Source organism: Clupea harengus, chromosome 12, assembly GCF_900700415.2.
Source record: "Clupea harengus chromosome 12, Ch_v2.0.2, whole genome shotgun sequence".
NCBI classification, from domain to species: domain Eukaryota; kingdom Metazoa; phylum Chordata; class Actinopteri; order Clupeiformes; family Clupeidae; genus Clupea; species Clupea harengus.
Genome location: NC_045163.1, coordinates 3,441,143 through 3,460,813, shown reverse-complemented (window position 1 = coordinate 3,460,813; position 19,671 = coordinate 3,441,143). Strand labels below are relative to the sequence as shown.

The 19,671-nt window shown below is 39.8% G+C and overlaps 2 protein-coding genes across 4 annotated transcripts; both read right to left on the bottom strand.

Annotated features, from left to right (window-relative positions):
- Nucleotides 1–573: 573 nt before the first annotated feature.
- Nucleotides 574–6,393, bottom strand: LOC105913253 (coiled-coil domain-containing protein 152). Of its 2 annotated transcripts, XM_042709474.1 has the most exons (8): nt 5,952–6,393; nt 4,860–4,965; nt 3,003–3,071; nt 2,848–2,912; nt 2,657–2,759; nt 2,005–2,132; nt 1,444–1,536; nt 574–1,133 (listed from the first exon to the last, which is right to left on the bottom strand). In XM_042709474.1, exons 1-8 carry the CDS (start codon nt 6,012–6,014, stop codon nt 1,008–1,010), a joined length of 753 nt encoding a protein of 250 aa, XP_042565408.1. In that variant the 5' UTR covers nt 6,015–6,393; the 3' UTR covers nt 574–1,007. The 2 variants fall into 2 exon arrangements, with proteins under 2 accessions (XP_042565408.1, XP_012697752.2); XM_012842298.3 differs by lacking the exons at nt 4,860–4,965; nt 5,952–6,393 and adding an exon at nt 3,313–4,812.
- Nucleotides 6,394–6,526: 133 nt separating this feature from the next.
- Nucleotides 6,527–18,361, bottom strand: ghrb (growth hormone receptor b). 2 transcript variants are annotated; one of them, XM_012815656.3, is made up of 9 exons: nt 18,158–18,361; nt 14,670–14,761; nt 12,198–12,333; nt 11,823–11,992; nt 11,450–11,634; nt 8,908–9,052; nt 8,703–8,793; nt 8,337–8,406; nt 6,527–8,149 (listed from the first exon to the last, which is right to left on the bottom strand). In XM_012815656.3, the coding sequence occupies exons 2-9, from the start codon at nt 14,749–14,751 to the stop codon at nt 7,268–7,270; spliced, it is 1,761 nt and encodes a 586-aa protein (XP_012671110.1). In that variant the 5' UTR covers nt 14,752–14,761; nt 18,158–18,361; the 3' UTR covers nt 6,527–7,267. The 2 variants fall into 2 exon arrangements, with proteins under 2 accessions (XP_012671110.1, XP_031433453.1); XM_031577593.2 differs by lacking the exon at nt 18,158–18,361 and adding an exon at nt 15,289–15,479.
- Nucleotides 18,362–19,671: the final 1,310 nt, after the last annotated feature.

Sequence of the window (19,671 nt, the reverse complement as noted above, 5' to 3'; positions counted from 1 at the left end):
CCTTGGCATCCACTCGTAGAGCACGCTGTCCTGTTACTGCTGGACCACAGGTTTGTTCCTGAGCCGTCATTGCACCACATTTAATGAGATTTGTTTATCATGACAATAAAAACATATTTTAGGTTGAATGTGTACGTTTTGGATGATGGACCTGTGCACAGGGTATTACTGAAACAAATAGCCATTTTGTACCTCATCAAATGAGGAGGTACCACATACGTATAATATACCATAAGGTATACTCAATAACCAAATTAATATGTGCTTAAGAAGGGTCAAATGAAATATGTATAATATACCATAAGGTATACTCAATAACCAAATTAATATGTGCTTAAGAAGGGTCAAATGAAATACTTTCCCTTTGGGAATAATTCAGACTGTGAACATATGTGTATGAGGCATTATTGATTTATCAAATTGATTTCCACGATTTCAGACAACATCATTTTGGTCTGATGGAGTATTCCCCTCTCTCCCGTCCCTCCCTGTGGCATAAGGGAGGGGCTGAGAGGGGGACACAAGTGCTGTATCTGCGGTGATGAGATTAAGAGCTTTGGAGGGTGTGGGTAGTGGCGATCTTTACATGTGAGCTATACCCTTGCTGTTTCAGCCAAGCCGTTGTGCCTGTGCTCTCCTGTCACCTGCTTGGCCAGCGCTGTGATGGTGTGCTGAACAAGGTACATCCTACTGTGTGGAACCAGAATGATTTTAATACATTTCATTCATTTTTCTAATACAGAATTTATTGAGAACTGATCATTCAGATGGCAACACCACATCAACTTGACATCTATGAAAGATTCAGCATAATCTTGCCATTAACCAGTACAAGCAAAAAGCATAATTAACATAAACAATATCATAACCTGTTGAGTAGCTATCCGTTGTGTCTTTCTATTATCTTATATAATAACATTTTGCAATCTGAAACTTTGCCTCAAAGCATTATGCAGTGAAGGGCTATAATTAAGCACCACTGGCTGGTTTTGGCAGGGTTATGCCAATTATATCTTCCTTCTTTTAAGACGTGACTCGGTAAAGCCAAGGAACTGTTGCTGCTCCAGCTCTTTGACTTTCTGGCGCAAGGCCTCAATTTCACGATTCTTTTCTTCCTGCATGAACTGCAGCTTCTGTGGATACACAAACACTCTTAGTTTATGACGAGGACACCCACACTCATCTTGTTACACTGATCCAGAATCAGTCTCCCGTTTCCAATTTTTACTCTTTATCCATACTCAATAAATACAGAAAGTATGATCACAAACAAAAATCCTCTAATGTGACTGAAGCTATAATAAAATATCTTCACATTACACCACTTAGATACTAGTCCAACTCAACCTACTAGCGTGCCAGTGTGCTTTGTTGAGCATCTCACACAAAAGGTTTTCCAGATCAGTATGAATTACAGCAATGGTGTACGGTTTGAATCCTCACCCTCTTGAAGATGTTCTGAGATGCAAGGCTGGAGCCTTGAGCCTGCTGGGACTTCACTACTGTGCTCTGGACCCTTGCTAGCTTTGCGCTAAACTGTAAATGTATTAAACATACATACTCATAAGACTGAACACATTGACACTATATTATAAATAATGTTTGTCGACAAGATTACTGAACCTTGTTTATGTTTTGTAGATAAACAAGACTGTTTTAGCATATGGCAGGCTTAACATTATATTATCAATAGTGACAGACATTTTTGATCAAGTACTCACTATTCAATGTTACAGCATGCAATACATATTTATATAAGTCACATTAACTGTCTAGTGTTTGAAGAATGGTTACTGAACAGATGTAACTTCATGTACTCATCAGATCAGAATCAGCTAGTGGAGCAGTGAACTAGTGAAGCTAAATGTCACAGTCCCATCTCATGGTGTACAATGAAAATGTGTGTCATGCCTGTAGGATCAGTGACAGTAAAAATATGTGATATCTAAAATGATTAAAGTAGTGCTATTATGAAAATGAGATTGTACGTGGGCAGCAGTGTACCTCCATTTGCAGTTTAATTAGTTCACTCTGCTTTTCTTTGTCCTGCTCTCGGATCTTCCTCCTCAGCTCTTCCTCAGAAGACTCTTTCTTCTCAATTACTTCCTTAATTGCTCTTTCTTTTGCCTCCACTTTAACAATGGACAATGCCAACCATGAGTTTGAAAAAGCTCGGTTATTAAGGCCTTAGGTGGTGTATAAATTAGTTTGTGTAATCCTGCATTTATCATTTAAAGCAGCAATAAGGAGTTCTGTTCCAAAACTAGCAAGCTAACTATCTAAAAGGCATGCAAAAACCTTGCAAACACCACCAACAGCTCAGTTGACACTGAATAGAAGCTTGCCAACACACTAACTGGTATCTTAAGGCAGTATAGCTGGCAATGTCATTCTGTTTAAGCTTTTCTTCCATTTTTGCAGGGTATTCCAGTCCGGTACACAGAACTACATAGGGCATATCCTGGATGGCTAGTGAGAAGGACACATGTATTTATCTGTCCTTCAAATGACCATATGCTATCAAAATGAATTTGAGGATGGTACCGAAACTAGTTGCCTATAAAACCATACCTCAAAAAGAGCAAAATTGTTGCATAGTGTTACTTTAAATGTTATTATTACTTTAAGGTTGATCTGTCACCAGACCAACACTCACATTTTCTCTGGGTCTCTTGTTGGGCTTCCTCTAGCTCCCTCTGGTGGTCTTCTTGTAGAACTGCCATCTCAGCCTGAAGCCCTTCATTTTGAGCATGACAATCCTATGCCCATAAGGGGGTTATGTTGACAAACACACTTGAAAATGCCCAAAGGAATTGATCCAAATTGATGTATGGAATATGCACTCACCTCCAAGATTTTTACATTATTCTTCTTCATGTCAAGCAATGACTTTTTCAACCTTTCATTTTCCACTACAACACAATAACATGAATGTCTGTTAAAACAGCTAAATATGAATGAAACATCTACCTTCCAGTGAGACAAGTGATGCAGAACCCTACCTCTCAAATCACACTGTTGCTGAAGGGTTTGCTGGAGTCCCTGAATTGTCCCCAGTAACCCATTTCTGTCTGTAGTTAAAAAAAGAAAACAATAATAATAATAATATATAGAAAAACAATACAATTAATAATAAAACATTCTAACATTACGAGATATCACACTGCAGTTGAAAAAAAAACTCATGCCCCCTTGCGACCACACTTGCCATCATTGTTTGGTCATCTGACATATGAGTCACGGACATACAGTACTTCCTCCTACTTTATATACGAAACAACATCATTGAATCAGTCTAAAACCTCTTCTCACCCCCAGAGGCTTGCTCTCGGACAGGAGTCATGGCTAGGTGGCTAAATTGTTTGTAGCGTGAACTAGCAACTCGGTCACCGAAAGCTTCTGTTACGCCACTTCATCTTCAAAGTGCATTTGGTTCGGACTTGTCTAGCCTGTCAACAAACAGTACTCTTCAGAGAGCTCCTTCACCCTCATTCAGAGTGTCTGGCTCTTTGGGCTTGGCCAGTGAGAGGCTCATTTGGACGCCGCAGGCCTTCCCCTCAATGTCATTGCAACCATTCAGAGCGCTAGTGCATCATCCATGAGGACATTGTATGATGGTAAGTGGTGAGTATTTGATTACTGATGCACTAAAATGGGAACAAACACTTTTTCAGTGTTCTGTTGATGTTATCCTAACATTTCTACTCGTAATGTTATACTAGTGAAAGGTCCAATTATTTTTACGAATCTTTGGTATGAAGGGGACTGAGTCGTACTTGAGAGCCGCTCTTTTTATCGGTGTGCCCAAATTTCACTGCCTGCCCTAAATCCAGTCCACTGCCCTTTTACATGAACATTGACAACCAGCCAGTCAGTCAGAGGTAGACATTGTCATGTTAGGCTTCTTAAATATAGAATGAGTAGGGCAAACACACAACTCAATGTTGGTCCTGTCTCAACAAACGAGAGAGAGAAAGCATGAATAAGCAGAAGATACATTTGGAGTGAAAGTTATCAGTCACCGTGGTTACATGTGCAGTTATCAGTCACCGTGGTTACATGTGCTTCTCCACTGTCAAGCTATACTTGGCAGTCATTTTGGCTTGTCACCTAGGATTTGAGATAAAACAGTGGGCCAGCAAACTCTCACTTGTCAATTCATGAAAAGGGCACACCTTCAACCAGTATCTAAACCTCTGGCCTCTTCGAAGGATCTGCCTATGGTCTTAGATGTCTTGTCTCGCTCTCCTTTCGGGTCATTACATCAACTGGATCTTAAACTGCTTTCAGTTAATACACTGCTGGTAGTCACTACAGTAAAGCACTTTAGTTACACGTTGTCTTTTAACCCAGCCTATGCGCAGTTTTACCCAGGGAATACAAACGTTGTGTTTAAAACTCTCTAGTGAACTGTCCTGAAGTATGTCCTCCACAACTCATACGTCACATGGCCAGCCAGTGATGTCTGGAGTAGTAGAATATGGCTTCTGGGGAAGCCGGAAGGGTATGTGTCCCACGAAACCCCAGGTCTCTAATAGCATGAGTAAGAACCGGCCTTTTGCAAGTAACCTATAGTTTCAGTACTTGAGGAGGGCAACATACAGTACATACAGTGCTGTACCACTGTACACCACTGGAGGGAGGCAAAACAAAAAGTGATAACATGAGCAAAAGCACTAGACGGAGGTCTCACACACATTTATTTCTTACTATCCATTGCCCGGGAAGAAGGCCAATTTGATAATAACAGGGTTGTTCTGTCTAATGTCTATCACACACAAGATATACTAGAACTGCTGCTCTTGAAATGTCTTGAAAACAAAGTTGCATTTCTGCATTTCAAACTGCATTTTCCTTACCTTCAATCAGATGCTTCTCCTTTGTCTGGGAAAACTTCAGAAATCTGTTGGTCTCCTCTAGTTTCATTTCAACAATGCTATTTTTACTCTTCAGGTCTGTTATTTTCTAAGTTCAACCAACAACCAAGTAAGGGGTTATTGCCTGAAAGCCATACTTTAGACCAGGTTCCAAATGCATTTAATGGACAGACAGTTCGACTGAATATGACTTAAACGCCAAATCACTGGCTAAGCCTTTAAGATACATATCATGTACATTTCCAGAACAATGATAAATAAATCAGCCAAAAGCCAATGCTAAGTAAGGTATAATGTATAGTTTGCTGATCATTAGCGTATCGAAACATAAATCCTGACAGGACCCCGACGTGCAGAAATGTAGGAGACACAGACGGTATTTGTGAATTATGTCCAATAGGTCTCAGAGAAATTATATGGCTATTCAGGGAATAAAGGCATAAAGGGCTAGTATAAGGCCTACAATGACCTATAGCTAACCTTCATGCTCATTTCCAAGAATGTTTGAATGTTAATGGCATTTGATTTACATCTCTATTATCCTTCAACAAGAAATCAAACGATGTACAGTCAAGTTGCTTGACGGATGACTGTAGGCGTGTCTGGCGCATTGGGGAGACGTTTATAGTGAGATTGACAGGCCAACAACCAAACACGCCGCTAGCGAGCTGTTTACCTTGTGGGTAGTTACCTTGCTAACGTACCTCGCAAATCACCTCATGTTTATACTTCAGTTACAATAACGGTTTTTTTACATTGTATCGTGTCTATTTAACTTAAAAAAAAAAAATCAAACAAACTACTTTTATGTACAAATATGACCATCTACGGAGGATGAACGCGATTTGATTGGCTTGAATTTTTCTCAACTTTCGGCGCAAGCAACGCAACGGCTGACGTCACCCCATTCAAAGTGAATTGGGATCCGTCAACGTTTGCGGCCTAGGAAAACTACTCAGCTGTCCTCCAAGCTTGAGAAGACTGCTAAGCTAATTTAACAAAATGAACAGCTAGCAAGCGATGTTACCCTATCGACTTCAGCTAATTGTGTTGCTAGCCGTATCCGCCCCTTACCTGTTCCAGATGAGAAAAGTCTTTGACAAGTTTATCTAAATTCACAGCTGTAGACGTCTTCATATTGTCAAGTATGAAAGCACTGATTTTGCGCTGATATGACCCTTTCCACAAGTTGACTATGATAGCGTAACTAGGTAGAGTTTTAGCTCAACAAACTATCACAGATTTTTCTTGGTAGCCTGCTAGTAACGCTAGAAGCTTATATCTCAGATCACAAACTGCTGTATTACTGAATAGCGATAGTAAGATTCATTCTGAAGGTAACTTTTGGGGTAAAGTACACTCTAACGTAGTTCACGGTGTCAAACTGACTAAACACTCCTGAACACCAAAAGACAGCCGATTGAACATTCATGTCAGCTATGCCTGTGTCACACCAGCAATTTGTTGCGTTGCCGTACAAGCCATTGACTGAGGCTCGTGAACGACCATATCAACACATTTTAAGGCTATCAGTACTTTTAATAGTTAAAGCAGAGGCACTTATAGAAAAACAATGCCCCCTTTTTTCCTGAGGTAACCTAATGAACCAAATGCATGTGTGTTAATTTTACCAAACTTTGCAAACCCACTCTTGCTCAGATTTTTATTAATTGTTTGAAAAAATTCCACATATCAAGTTATGAAACGGGAGAAATCTCAAAAATACATTCTTATTTTCAGAAACAGACAGTAGTATGTTAAACACTATGTATAATTATTTTTCAACATGTAGTTACGTATCCGATATGGCACATTTAGTCATTGCTTTCACATGGACCTTGAGGTGAAAAGAAAATAGGGATTATGCTGGAAAATCCAAAGCAGTTTCACAGTTTTATAGTAGGATACATTTGGCCAGCTTGTCATTCACTCATAGGGAGAGGAATTCATATGATTAACATAGTAAAGAAGCTTTGAAATAGTAAACACATTTCTTCAACAGCAACTACTAATTAGACAAACAGCTGATACATTTACTATCAATCCATTCCTGTGTTTCACAGTCCTATTTAGTATGTTGATACATCCCATATGTCAGTTTAGGTCCCTCTCCTAAGATGTGTTGTTGGCACACCCGAAAATTCTTCTCCCAGATCATATAACCTGCACTAGTTGATGTTGCCTAACAGTGTCACATTTCCCTTCATCAGGCAGAAGCATCTCTGAATCTTATACTCCATGAAAAGCACAACAAAAAGGTATTTCACATTAAGCTCCACTAGTTCCTAAAAACCCGTAGGGCACTTCCCTGATGCAGTATCCTATTGGATTGTATTAAGATTCTTTGCACTGGATTCCATGATTTGTAACCAAAGTTGTTCCATGGTCATTCAAAAGGCAATGCTGTCCAAAAGGTCAGGGCTTAGGTAACCCTCTAGCGAAGGCATCTGTTTCATGTGTGAGGAGCTGGGAGCCATGGGAGTATTTGATCTCAGTAGAAGGCTGTTCTGTGGATCAGTGCCATCCACCACAGTGTATTCAGGTGGCGAGGCTAGTGCAGATGATGGAGGACCTGTCAACTCTGGCGCTGTTGCTGGGGCCACCTGTGGTTCTTGGTAACCCATTAACGGCTGACGCGGCGCACCGTTGACATCATCTAATGGTAGGGATGTAGATGTGCTGCGATCCGTTGATTGGTTGGTGCTCATGTTGTTGTTGTCTGGCTCAGAGGTGTTGCCCCTCTCATCTGAGTCTCCAAGCACACGCACGTGGAACTCTGGCTCTTTCGTGGTCTGATCACATTTCGGTTTGTACCGTTTATTCATAACCTCCCTTCTATGGCTTTGCTCTTCAGGGGTCAACACCACTTCACCTGATAGGGTTACTTGTCTCACCTGGGCATACAGATCTGGTGTGCCGGACCATGAGTCTTGAAATGCCGCTCCTGTTTGGGGAGTTGCAGTGGGGTCAAGAACCGAGGCCGACGACAGCATAAGGTTTCGACACTCCACTGTGTCAGGGTCTGGCAGGTCTTGTTCACAGCAGCTGGCCCGACCTGAATCATCGTCACGGAAATCATTGATAAGATGTGTGCTGTCAGAGGAGGAGGCAGAGTGGTCTATGAGGAACGCCGTCTCCAGGTCTTGCTCAGTCTCATTTGGCTTATCTATGTCCAGTTCAATAAACTCTATCCAGGAGTCATCGTTGTAGAGGTCAGACCTCAGGACAGCATGAGTGGTCAGGATTGAGGTCAGATCTGACAGTTTACCTTTCTGTTTTCAGGCACAGAAAAGTAGGTTTATGGACTGGGTCACATCAGTGTGTCGTCATTGTATCACTATTACCATCTAACACAAGATACAAACCATTAACTGATTTGTAAAATGGTAATTATTACTGTTATTTGACGTCATATCCAACTCTGATGGACTAAAGTATCTTTAACATCTTTAATAATACCTGAAAGAGTTCTGGGTCAATGCCTCTGATTTTGGGGCCAGGGATAGGAGGCAAGAAAATCACCATGAGCCTGAAAGAAAGAGGTGACATAAATAGTCAAATACTAGGTCAAAGCTAGATCTGACATACATCGTTGCCACCACCAACATGTCGCAAAAGGTATACGTTTTATATTCATAGTCATTCAACTGATATAGCATATGATATAGCATCTGTGTGTGGTTAATCTTCCTTTGCTTTGGATAGCAAGAAAATAATGTGGTTAAACTTATTTGGAGTTGGCGTAAAATAATTAGGATAATGAAATCTTCATGCTGCTAACCATTGTGTTGCAGTATGTAGTGGAGTCATGAAGGAAAGACTTACTTTTTCTGTCGGGTGACCAGTACTAGCATACCAATGACAGCAAAGCCCACTGCTGTCAAGACGAACCCAACAGCAATTGGAACTCTTGATTCTAAGAAACAGAGAGGAAATACATATGAATGTATTAAGTGCTTAAGTGCTCATGAAATTAGGAACTGTATTATGGAAATAAATTGCTTGTAAAGGTGCTATGCCTTTTTTCTACCTGTGGCTGGTATGTTGATCATTAGGGAGTCGCTGAAGTTGCTGAAGTTCATGAAGCCTTTCATCTTGCATCTTACTCTGATTTCATAATCTGTGTTTGTGCGAAGTCCATAGATAAATTTCTTGGTCTCTTTGTCTGCATTCAGCTACAGAAGAGGATACAATTTGACCCAGTTATCAAGTGAAGGCAAAGCCATAATAACAAAGCGGTTATGATCATGGTTGAGTCTAATTAAGTGTCTGTTGGCCAATAATTGAGGATTGTGCAAAAGGGATAAAATATTCTTGTAAAACAAGGCAGTCAAGTGATTAAAAGGACCACAGCTACCAAATGAATCTGTGTTGTAGATGTGAACCTGCAGGTAATACTAACTGTGCAACCAGATAAAGAGGCATTGTGGAGTTTTGTCTAAATCTGACTAGTAAACAGACATCAGACATGTCTTGCAAACAGAAATGTCTTGCCTAGTTAGCACCAATGAAATCAAGTCAGAGTATTTCAGCAATATATTTGGCAACGCCATGCCGCAAAAGTTGTTCACATTTTTATGGGAGTTCAAACTACACTGAAACATGGGTGGCGAGGTGGCTTGGAAAAGAGAGAAAACATGTTCATTCAAAACACTATAGGAAAATTAGGAAACACAACACATATTTTTTTATGTGGAAATCAATAGCATGCTATAAATAAAATTGTACTTATGGAGTACCTATTCAAGCAAAAAAAGCTTATCGTGTCAGCATCATTGGGCCTCATTCTCGAACGCAGTTAAGAAGAATTTAAGAGGAATTTAAGAGGAATTGGATTTAGGACAACATTCGGCATTCATGAAAGTTCTCTCATCTGGGATTTGCTCTGAACTTCAGAAGACTTTCCGAACTCGAAATAGCAGTCGTAACTCGGCCAGAGTTTTCTCAAATGCGATTCCTTAAAAAACCACAAGATGGCCCCGTGGGTTTTTTGAGGAATCGCATTTAAGAAAACTCTCCGTGTTAATGAATTTGTGAGAAATCGTTGGTGATTGCTGATTGGTGATTGATCAACTCTACAGATCCTCGGATTAAAGTATCATTAACAATTACGTTTCACATGTAGGCCTATAGTCATGATTCTATGAGGCACCGTGATGTCATAAAATAAATAAAAGGACTACACCGGAATGCTGCGCTCGTCTAGTGAGCGTCGTTTGGCACTGCCGTCTGTGCAAGTACGGCAATCCAGAATTTTCAAGTAGTTCCACGTTGGTGGAACGAACTGCCTAGCACTACCAGAGCAGGCGCGTCCCTCTCTACCTTTAAGAAGCTTTTGAAGACCCAACTCTTCAGAGAGCACCTCCCTTCCTAACTGGCACTTCGACTAGTGCTTAACTTGCACTTATAGCAGTTACATTCCTGCACTTCGTTTTTATTTCCTATTTCGTTTTTCTATTTCTTATGTAAAGTAGTATTTATTGTTACACTAGGTCTCTATTGCTCGTAGCTTGACTGTTCTATCCCTTGTACGTCGCTTTGGACAAAAGTGTCTGCTAAATGACTAAATGTAATGTACACGAAACCGCTTTGACATGACTCGTTTACGAGTTGCTTTCGTGTAGATTCGGTCGATTCCAACTGCACACGTCACTACGGTTGCGTGCCCTTATAAGGAGCTGGCAGGGCGTGTATGTATGCAAATTCAGGAGCACGAGAACGCGCTTTCAATTTAAGAAAACTCTTCCGGGGGAGCACAGCCCAGAAAAAACTTCTGCTGCGTAGGACCGCATTTTCAAGCGTGCATGAATTTGGCGGATGTCTTTTGCGTACGTTGTTTTTCCGAAGCCCGTAAGAACCATTTCAGAAGAAACTTCAGAAAATGTTCGAGAATGAGGGCCATTCTTTGGACCTCACATTTCACACAGAAAATGCAAAGGAATCATGAGTATAGGCCTACATGTGAAACGTAATTGTTAATGATACTTTAATCCGAGGATCTGTAGAGTTGATGTGAACGCAATCACCAACGATTTCTCACAAATTCATTAACACGGAGAGTTTTCTTAAATGCGATTCCTCAAAAAACCCACGGGCCATCTTGTGGTTTTTTAAGGAATCGCATTTGAGAAAACTCTGGCCGAGTTACGACTGCTATTTCGAGTTCGGAAAGTCTTCTGAAGTTCAGAGCAAATCCCAGATGAGAAAACTTTCATGAATGCCAAATGTTGTCCTAAATCCAATTCCTCTTAAATTTCTCTTAAATTCTTCTTAAATTCTTCTTAACTGCGTTCGAGAATGAGGCCCATTGTGTCTTGCATCAGACATCACAAATGGTTCTTGGCTGTTTCTGCAATGCTAAGAGAAATTACATGGCCATAGACTTGCCAGACAAATAGATTTTGTGTTTTTATTTTTAAAAAGAAATCTCTAACTTACAGTGAACTGTAAAGTTGTCAGATAAGTGGTTTATTCCCCATTCTTCCTCTACGCCTCTAGTTATCATTTAATTTAGGGTATCAACAAAATAATAAGCAATATTTTGAATTCTTTTAACAGATTGTTGCTCTCACAATGTTCCAAGTGGCTGAACCAGTCTCTCGGTACTGAGTCTCGTACTCCAGGGCCAACCATCCCACCCCTACTTCGATTGCTGCTGACGGCGGTGGCTCCCAGCTCACCACCACATCAGTGTACATCTTGGTCATGCCCACACTCAGAAATGTCCAGTTCAACCCAACAGGTGGGTCAGGATATACTAGTGCACATAGAAAAAAATTTACAATTGTGAGGATATTATAAATTCCTTCCCAGTTGGGTAGTTTGTTCTGCTTTGCGCTGATTTATGCATAGATAGCATTACCACTCTGCATACAGAATAGGTTTCAGAATAGAGACATGTTGTGAAACAATGGCCATTGGAAATGGTTAGCATTTATGACTCACCAATGTTCTCCACTGTGAACTGGACTTCATCATAGACAACGTCCTGATCACGTGAGCGTAGCTGGATTTTGTAAGGAGTCCATATTTGTGTGTGTTCTCTGTCAAAACGACACTCCTTTTCTCTCAGCAAGGTGTATTGAGGGCATTCCAGCCATTTTTTGGGAGAAATCCTAGATAGAAGTAGAGGGATAGAAAAGAGACATTACAATAATTAATTGTATCATTTGCCATTATTAGGTTTGGAATTAGTTGTATGACACAAGTAACACTAATTCATCTCACACAAAACCCCACCATTCCATCCTGACAGTGTTGTATGGATGGGTAGGAGAGTGACAGCTAAGAAGAGATGTTAAATTAGGCAATGACACTTACATATCTTGAAACATGTAGAAGAGCTTGAGGTCTCTAGGCTCTGTAAGGTTCTGGAATGTTCCAACACTCCAAGAGCAGTAAAATGATTCCATTGCTCTTGATACACAGCCAGTCAAGTAAGGCGTTTGAGACTGGTCTAATGGTAAGGGAAGTAAGACAAAAAAAGAGCAAAGTGATTGTTTTACAGAGATAAACACAGCTTGTCTTGAATGTAAAACTAAACCTTTAAAACAGGTATGCAGAAACCCAACACCAGTAGGTTCTAGGAAATGATGTACGATGTCTTCCTGGAAGGAGTTGTTCAAATGCTTCAAACGTGTGAGGGCAAATGTGTGTCAGCATAAGGTTACCACTAGAAGTCCTTCACATAATCCTCACATAGCCCTTCAGCATCCATATTTCATTCAACAGGAATAGGTTTGTGGAACTTAATCATGTCCCCAGATAACTTAATAAACAAACCAGCATAAATAAATAGTATACAACTAGATCAACTAACTTGCCAATATTCTTATTATTCCAGTAATACAGGAAATCTCATTTGAAAAACATCTTTTTTTTTTTTAAACTAAGCACACATGAATTAATAAAGACAAATGATTGACCAATCCTATAAATATAAGTATATTCTCTGCTTACAACTTTGACACTTAGACTATAAAAAAAGAGCTTGACACATAGCAGCCAGGGTGGTTCAAGCAGCAAAGCAGAGGTTAAAAATAAACAGTTTAGCAGAAAATACCAGCAACTGCCATTTATCTGGCTGAGGAAAAAGATCAGTCTAAAATATTGAAGCGACTGGATTTCAGCTTTATCAATTTAATATCTATGTGTTTATGTATGCTTCACACAACATATTCCAAAAAGACCCATATTATCGTTCTCTCACATATTATCTTATGCTTCACAAAAAAAAACCTCATTGTATTTGGGTGGACTTGTGTCATCATAAAATGCCTCTCAGCACAAAAATAAAATGGACTACAGATACAAATGAAAAGCCTTTTGGGTTAAGGCTTGTGGGTTGTGTAAGGTTGTATATAGGGTTTACAAATCTAGTGTCTAGTGTGTGCAGGAAATGGTTATTCCACTCCATTAGACAGGCCATGTTTCTGTATGAGGGAGGCTAACACTAATCCTTGATAGATTCTCTGAAAAGAGAAATGTATCTGAAAATAGCGGCACTTTTCTCTTAATGTGCTCCTGCAGTGTATGCACTCTTGTGTATGTACCCATTTCAACAACAAAACCATGTTTTTATAAGCCGTACCTTTCAACCAGTAAATGAATAAAGGGGACTGAAGGCCAGTGAAGCCCATTTCAAAACTGGCCTTGATGGATAGTTTATGTTGTTTGTGTGAAAGGCTAGGATTTACCCAATCGGAGCAAGATGTACAATTGTTCATGAAATCTTGTCTGTCCGCAAGTGCTCTACTCCACTCTTGGCTACATTTGGTACATCTGGCCATGATTCAATCTACTGTCCTCTATTCTTGCCCTGCTCCCAACTCGACACAAGTATTAATCTACTCAACACACATGGCTTCATGTCCGAGGACTGTCTCTTTATTCTCATCTACAGGCTAATGCCGATTTCAGTTGGAGACCACACAGTCCCAGAGCTGTCGCACAAAACCCCACAATGGATTTACGTGATGTTATGTAAATAAAGCGCAGGGAGTTGTGTGACATGAGTTAAGTACAATCCACTGGAGAGTACACCCTGAACTGAAGAGGAATGTCTGAATAAACACTCTTTCCAAACTCCTGCCTCGCTGGAGTGACCACTGAAAGAGACAGCATTTACTGGTTTCTCTGCATCTGTATTTATGTGTCTTTACAAACAAATCCACCTCAACGCTCACAAGAAATTTCAAAAGCCAACTGATGAGGGGTATTGAATGGGGTCTGTATCCCGACAGATCACTGTATATTTGAGCACAGTGGGCAGTGGGAGGTATAGAAACGGTGTTTAGATTGCAGGAATGCAGTTTACGGAGTATGTTAATTGTAACAGATGCATTGAAACATTTGATGTATAGGCACTCAACATGCCTTGTTATTGGGTACGTTTCCATTAAAAGGCGCAGGGATATATGTTTTCATAGCATGAGGAGTGACTGGGTCCACATTTATAGGTAAAAAACATGGTTAGAAATAATATGCAGACATCCAGGACGTAGTCCAGTCCAGTTGATTTATATTAAAATACATTAAATAAACAATACCGTGTTTGAGAATCGGAAGGTCCCCTGTGAATGTTCTTGTCACAAACTATTACACTACATTTAACATGTTTTATAACTGGGTTGCTGCAAGCAACAGATCTGGCTTCACACAATACTCATGCAAGATAGCCAAGACCATATAAACACATAATTGCACTTAGTACATGACTTAAGAGTACATTATGGACATATGATGGCATAGGATGCTCCTTAAACTCAGTATGGAAGAAGTTGGATAACATACCTTTAAATGTTGGGGAAAGCCCCTGCATGGCCACATCATGAACAAGAAGAAAACCAATGAAAAGAGCTTGGATAGCTGCCATGTCAGGATCCCTGGAAAGGTCAGAAAGTATTCATCTCTAACTGTAAGCTCACACATAACCTTGAAAAACATTGCCCTTATGATTTGTGAAATGTGAAAGATGCACAGAAGTTTGTAGGACATTAAATGTTTGTTAACTCATATTAACTCAAAATAAGTGTGAGTCTGTCTGATTCTAGCCTATAGCTCATTAGGCAAGATGTTCAAATTAGAAATAGTATTGCTTGATCCTTCTCATTGATTTCTATGTGGTTTGCTGCTCGCTATGTTGCTAAAGCTAAGAAGCACACTCCTAACCTAATACATGAACACATTTCAAATGACCAATTGAATTACATTGGGTTAGGTTAGAGGTACATAGAGGTATGTAAGCAATATACTGGCTCACACAGACACAAGATACATGAACTTAAATGTTGAATATGTTCCTGTGCCCCTTTACAATATTTGGCCCTAAGCATATTGATTCAGTCTTCTAGAGTCAAAAACTGTCCTCAATTGCCTTTTCAGTTGAAACTTGAATATGCTTTTGTAGTACCTGTTAGTGTCCCCTCTGCTAGCCAAGAAACTCTGGCCACCATATGCTTCCTTAATTTGTTTGTTAATGCCATGTGCTTCCTTGATTATCCTGAGCTCTGCCCCCACCTGCAGTATACCACACCTGCTCTGTTGATTACCCTGTTTGTTAGCCTGATTGGTTTCTCCTGCCTCTTGATTGTGTCTTTCCCCCCCCCCCCCCAAAGAGATATGTCTAAAAGATATGTGTCACTAGTAGAGGTATTTTAAATGTAGGATTCTGGCAGTATTGAACATATCCATTTTTAATATTGTTCATTTGTAACAAGAGTCTAAGCATAGGGGCATATACTGTGGCATTGGCACAATGAATGTTATGGAGTACAGAATCATTACTGACGTGATAGGATTACATTTTCACCAAAGTATTATGGCAAATCCATATGCCAATGTGCCTTATGATATGATTTCTTGAATACATTCATAGAAATCAGATGTGTTCAAGGAAACCACATCTGTTTGGCAACATTGTGAAACCTAGCCGAGTAAACAGGCCACTGCAGAACATGACATCCATCTTATGCCAAATAATGTTGAGCTCTGTCCAGCAGTTGTGAAATGAGGCCCTGCTACTCTTTGGCAGCTTTCCAGTTTCTTCTCTCTGCCACGGCAGAAAATTAAATACGAAGAAACTTCTCAAAGTTTGTACAGTTCCACTGTATATCAGCTACACACAGATACCGACAGTTTCTATCTGATAAGACTTTGTCACAATGGAGCGCCTGCCTGTATTTGTCTCTTGGAAAATAAGTCAAGTGCCTGCACCAAGCCAGGCTTAAGTGCACCCTTCAAACAGAAGTGCAGCTGTCAGTCATATTCAATGCAAGCCAGTCTAATCCTTCAATAGCTGACATTCTCTGTCCTCTCCCTCTTGGATGGTATAAACTCATGTGAAAATGTCAGATAATGAACAGAATTGACAAAAACAGTTGTCAGCTAGGCCAAGCCCTCCAAGCACACTGTCAACACATCATGCAAGCATTCAATGAGACATGCACAGAGTACCATAATGTGTATACATTTGTTTCACTCTAACTGACTAATGTCTCAGCAGAAAAGAGGAAAATGGAGCACCTGGCTATGTTTGCTGTGAATGCTGCTTCAGCACCCTATCAGCTCCTTAGCAGTGGTACACAGGTGCTTTGGATTTCTGATTAGCTTGTACTCTTTCCAGTCCTGTATTTCCATAGTAACTGTGCATATGATTTCCTTGTGAAAAGGCTAGCCTAGGCCTCTGTTTGTTCCCTTATTTTCACATCTTAATCAAACAACTTCCTGCCAATATTCCACTCACACACTGCTGTAGCCCATTAGCTCATTTAGAAAAGCAGCTCCAACTGTTGATATGCATCACGGGCCTAGAAAATCTGCATAATTTCACTATCATCATACCACAAATCCCAATCAATAAACACTTATAGGTACACAGTTGGCATGATAATAAGGAATACTTATGACCATTAACTACTGTCTAATTTACTACTATTAATAACATGCAGGACTTGTTAACTCAGGGAATTTATGAAAACACAAAAAAATGTCTCTTTCTCAACTGAATACATTTATAGTAATTTGATTAAGAAAATGGGAAATAACAGTGGATGTGCTCACGCTTTAAGTTTTTGTTCCACATTTGTTATATTTCTGTGACGCACATCTTCGGTCTCCTGACTGTTGATCTGATACTAAAACTACACAATGTTTCCTGAGCAGCATAGTAGTGTAAAGACATTTGAAATACTTGATAATAATGAGAGTTTTGATACTTTTTACAGTCTCCCCTCCTCTTCTCAGCTCTAAATTTTTCCATCCCACTGTCCATCTTTTTATCTTTTTACTCTTTTACTGGCTATACTAGCCCATTGCACAGTCTTTACTATTTATATCACTTTGCACTATCCTCACACACACAAGCACAAGTACTCTATCTTTGCACTATCCACACAAGCACATGAACACTATCTCTCTGCACTCTTTGCACTACTTTCCTTGTGGACATCAACACTGACACAATCAATGCACACTGTAATATCTGTATAATATCTGTATACACCCCACTCCCTGTGAACATGTTTTTCCCTATGTGTATTGTTTTTCTACTGTGATTTGTGTATGTATGTTTGTGAGTTAAGTTAAGTGTATAAGCTACTGGATGACCTAAATTTCCTTCGGGATTAATAAAGTATCCATCTATCTATCTATCTTTTTTCAGTTGAAGTACTACCAGTTGGTACACATATGGTACGAGTGATATGCCTAGTTGCTTTGGCATTAGGGAGGCCATAATAAACTCTAAACAACTCAAGATAGGAATTTTAAAGACTACACTGGGAAAACCGCAAGTCTAATTCAATCGTTTACTAATTATTCTGATCTAATCTAATACAAAGTGGCCATGAATAAACTAGGAAGTTCAAAATTTCTACTATGTAATTCTATTCATTTCACATGAATTATGCATGCCTAACAGGATGATTACCAGCCTAATCCTGATGAAAGCCCACTTTATGCTTTAATTACTTTCTTTTTCTTTAAACCAGCTCTTCAACGGAGCAACAACTATCATCCTCATCATCAACTGAGTTAATCTGTTCTTAATACTACTTCTACGATTACTACTACTACTGATAATAATAATACTAATACTAACAATAGTAATAATAATCATAATAATAATATAGTTGTTTTCGAAAATATATTAATGATGTCTTCTATTATGGTAGATAAATAGTCAACAAATGAATGTAAACAATGTATACGTAACAAGCTTCCTTAGCGGATCTGCTGAACATTACATCTGCTCAAAAAAAAGTGTCATTCTTTGAAATTACCGTTCGATGTGCTCTTGGGATGGTGGTGTCCAGAGAAGAAAAGACCACGGAGATTGTTCTAAGAATTCAACTTAAGAGACCCGACTTATTTGTGTCATTGTAGTTGTCTAAACATAATGTGACAGGCAAATATCAGCCTGCGTCAGCTGTAGCCTGAGCGTGCAGCAAACCCGTTTGAGGGCTTCTCCTTGGAACAGTTTGCCAGAAATCTCTATTTAAGCGCCACCCTCAGGCATTCCGAACACAAGGCAGTGCCCTGTTTTCCACGAAAGAGACTTCTGCAAATCTGCCAACCTACAGGCGCTCGTAGACTATTTCTCCAGATGAAAGAAATGCTTTGCTTGTGCATTTAACCACAGACAGTATTTTGAATAACTAGCTATATTTACGTCGCATTGTGATCGCTATCTGCCAGGCGATTTGGCCAAAGCCCTTTAAGCGTTTGTGATACATAAGCAGATGACGTAGTTCACAAAAGGGTCACTTTCCAGTGCCCATGCACATTCAACACGCATTTCTTACAAAGTGAGTTGTGTTGCTCCAGACGGACAATGCTGTGTTCATCATAGTAGAACCAATGCCAGTTTAACTATCTGATCTTTTTTTGTATAATTTCAGTCCTGTTTATCGGGTTGATGTATTAATAAGGTTATTGACGGACGTGTTCGAGACAAGCTGACGCCTACTCAGATCCTAACCCTAATTCGGAATCGCTCCTTGGTGTTTGTACGTTCGGTCACAGAGAGTAGGCTACTCAAACGCGCTCAAAACTCTTCTTCGTGCATGCTGTTCTGCTCGCGTGGGGGTCGGAGGGAAAGGCCACCAAAACTCCAATGTGTACACACTTAATGTTCAACACCATGCTTCAACGTGACCACGGCCCGACACGTGCAGGAAGACAGTTGTGCATGTCGAGGTCTGCTCAGTGGAAAGGGGTTGAATAGAGACAAATAATACTTATTTAACGACTCAACAATATCAGCATATTAATATTAGTAGTAGTAGTAGTATTATTATCATTATTGTTATTGTGCAGATCCACTCAAACATCTATGTTTCAAATGTCTTTAAAGCGTTTCAAGTTTCACATTATCTTTCTGTTCCTCTGGTAGCTAGCAAGACACCCCAAAATTAAGAGTGACATAAATTTAAGCCAGTTTATCTACTTTGTGTAGTTTTGTCATTGGTTGACAAATAATCTCAAGATTAATTGATGAGAATGACTGACTGGAAGTGACACATAATGTCACAAGCCAGTCCGACGGCTGCAAAGATATTAAAGAGCTGCATCTATTTATACAACAGCCACTCTTATTGTAAACACATTTTAATGCGGGGCATACCAAAGGGGAGCTCAGAGTATAACTCCTGACCTGGGAACTAAGACACCTTGTGGGAAAGCTGTGAAAAAGTCAATTAATCAGTGAATTATCAATTAATACCTTGATATTTACTTTACATGCTGTTCCACCAACTTTCATTTTCATTCATTTAGACACTTTTATCCGAAGCGA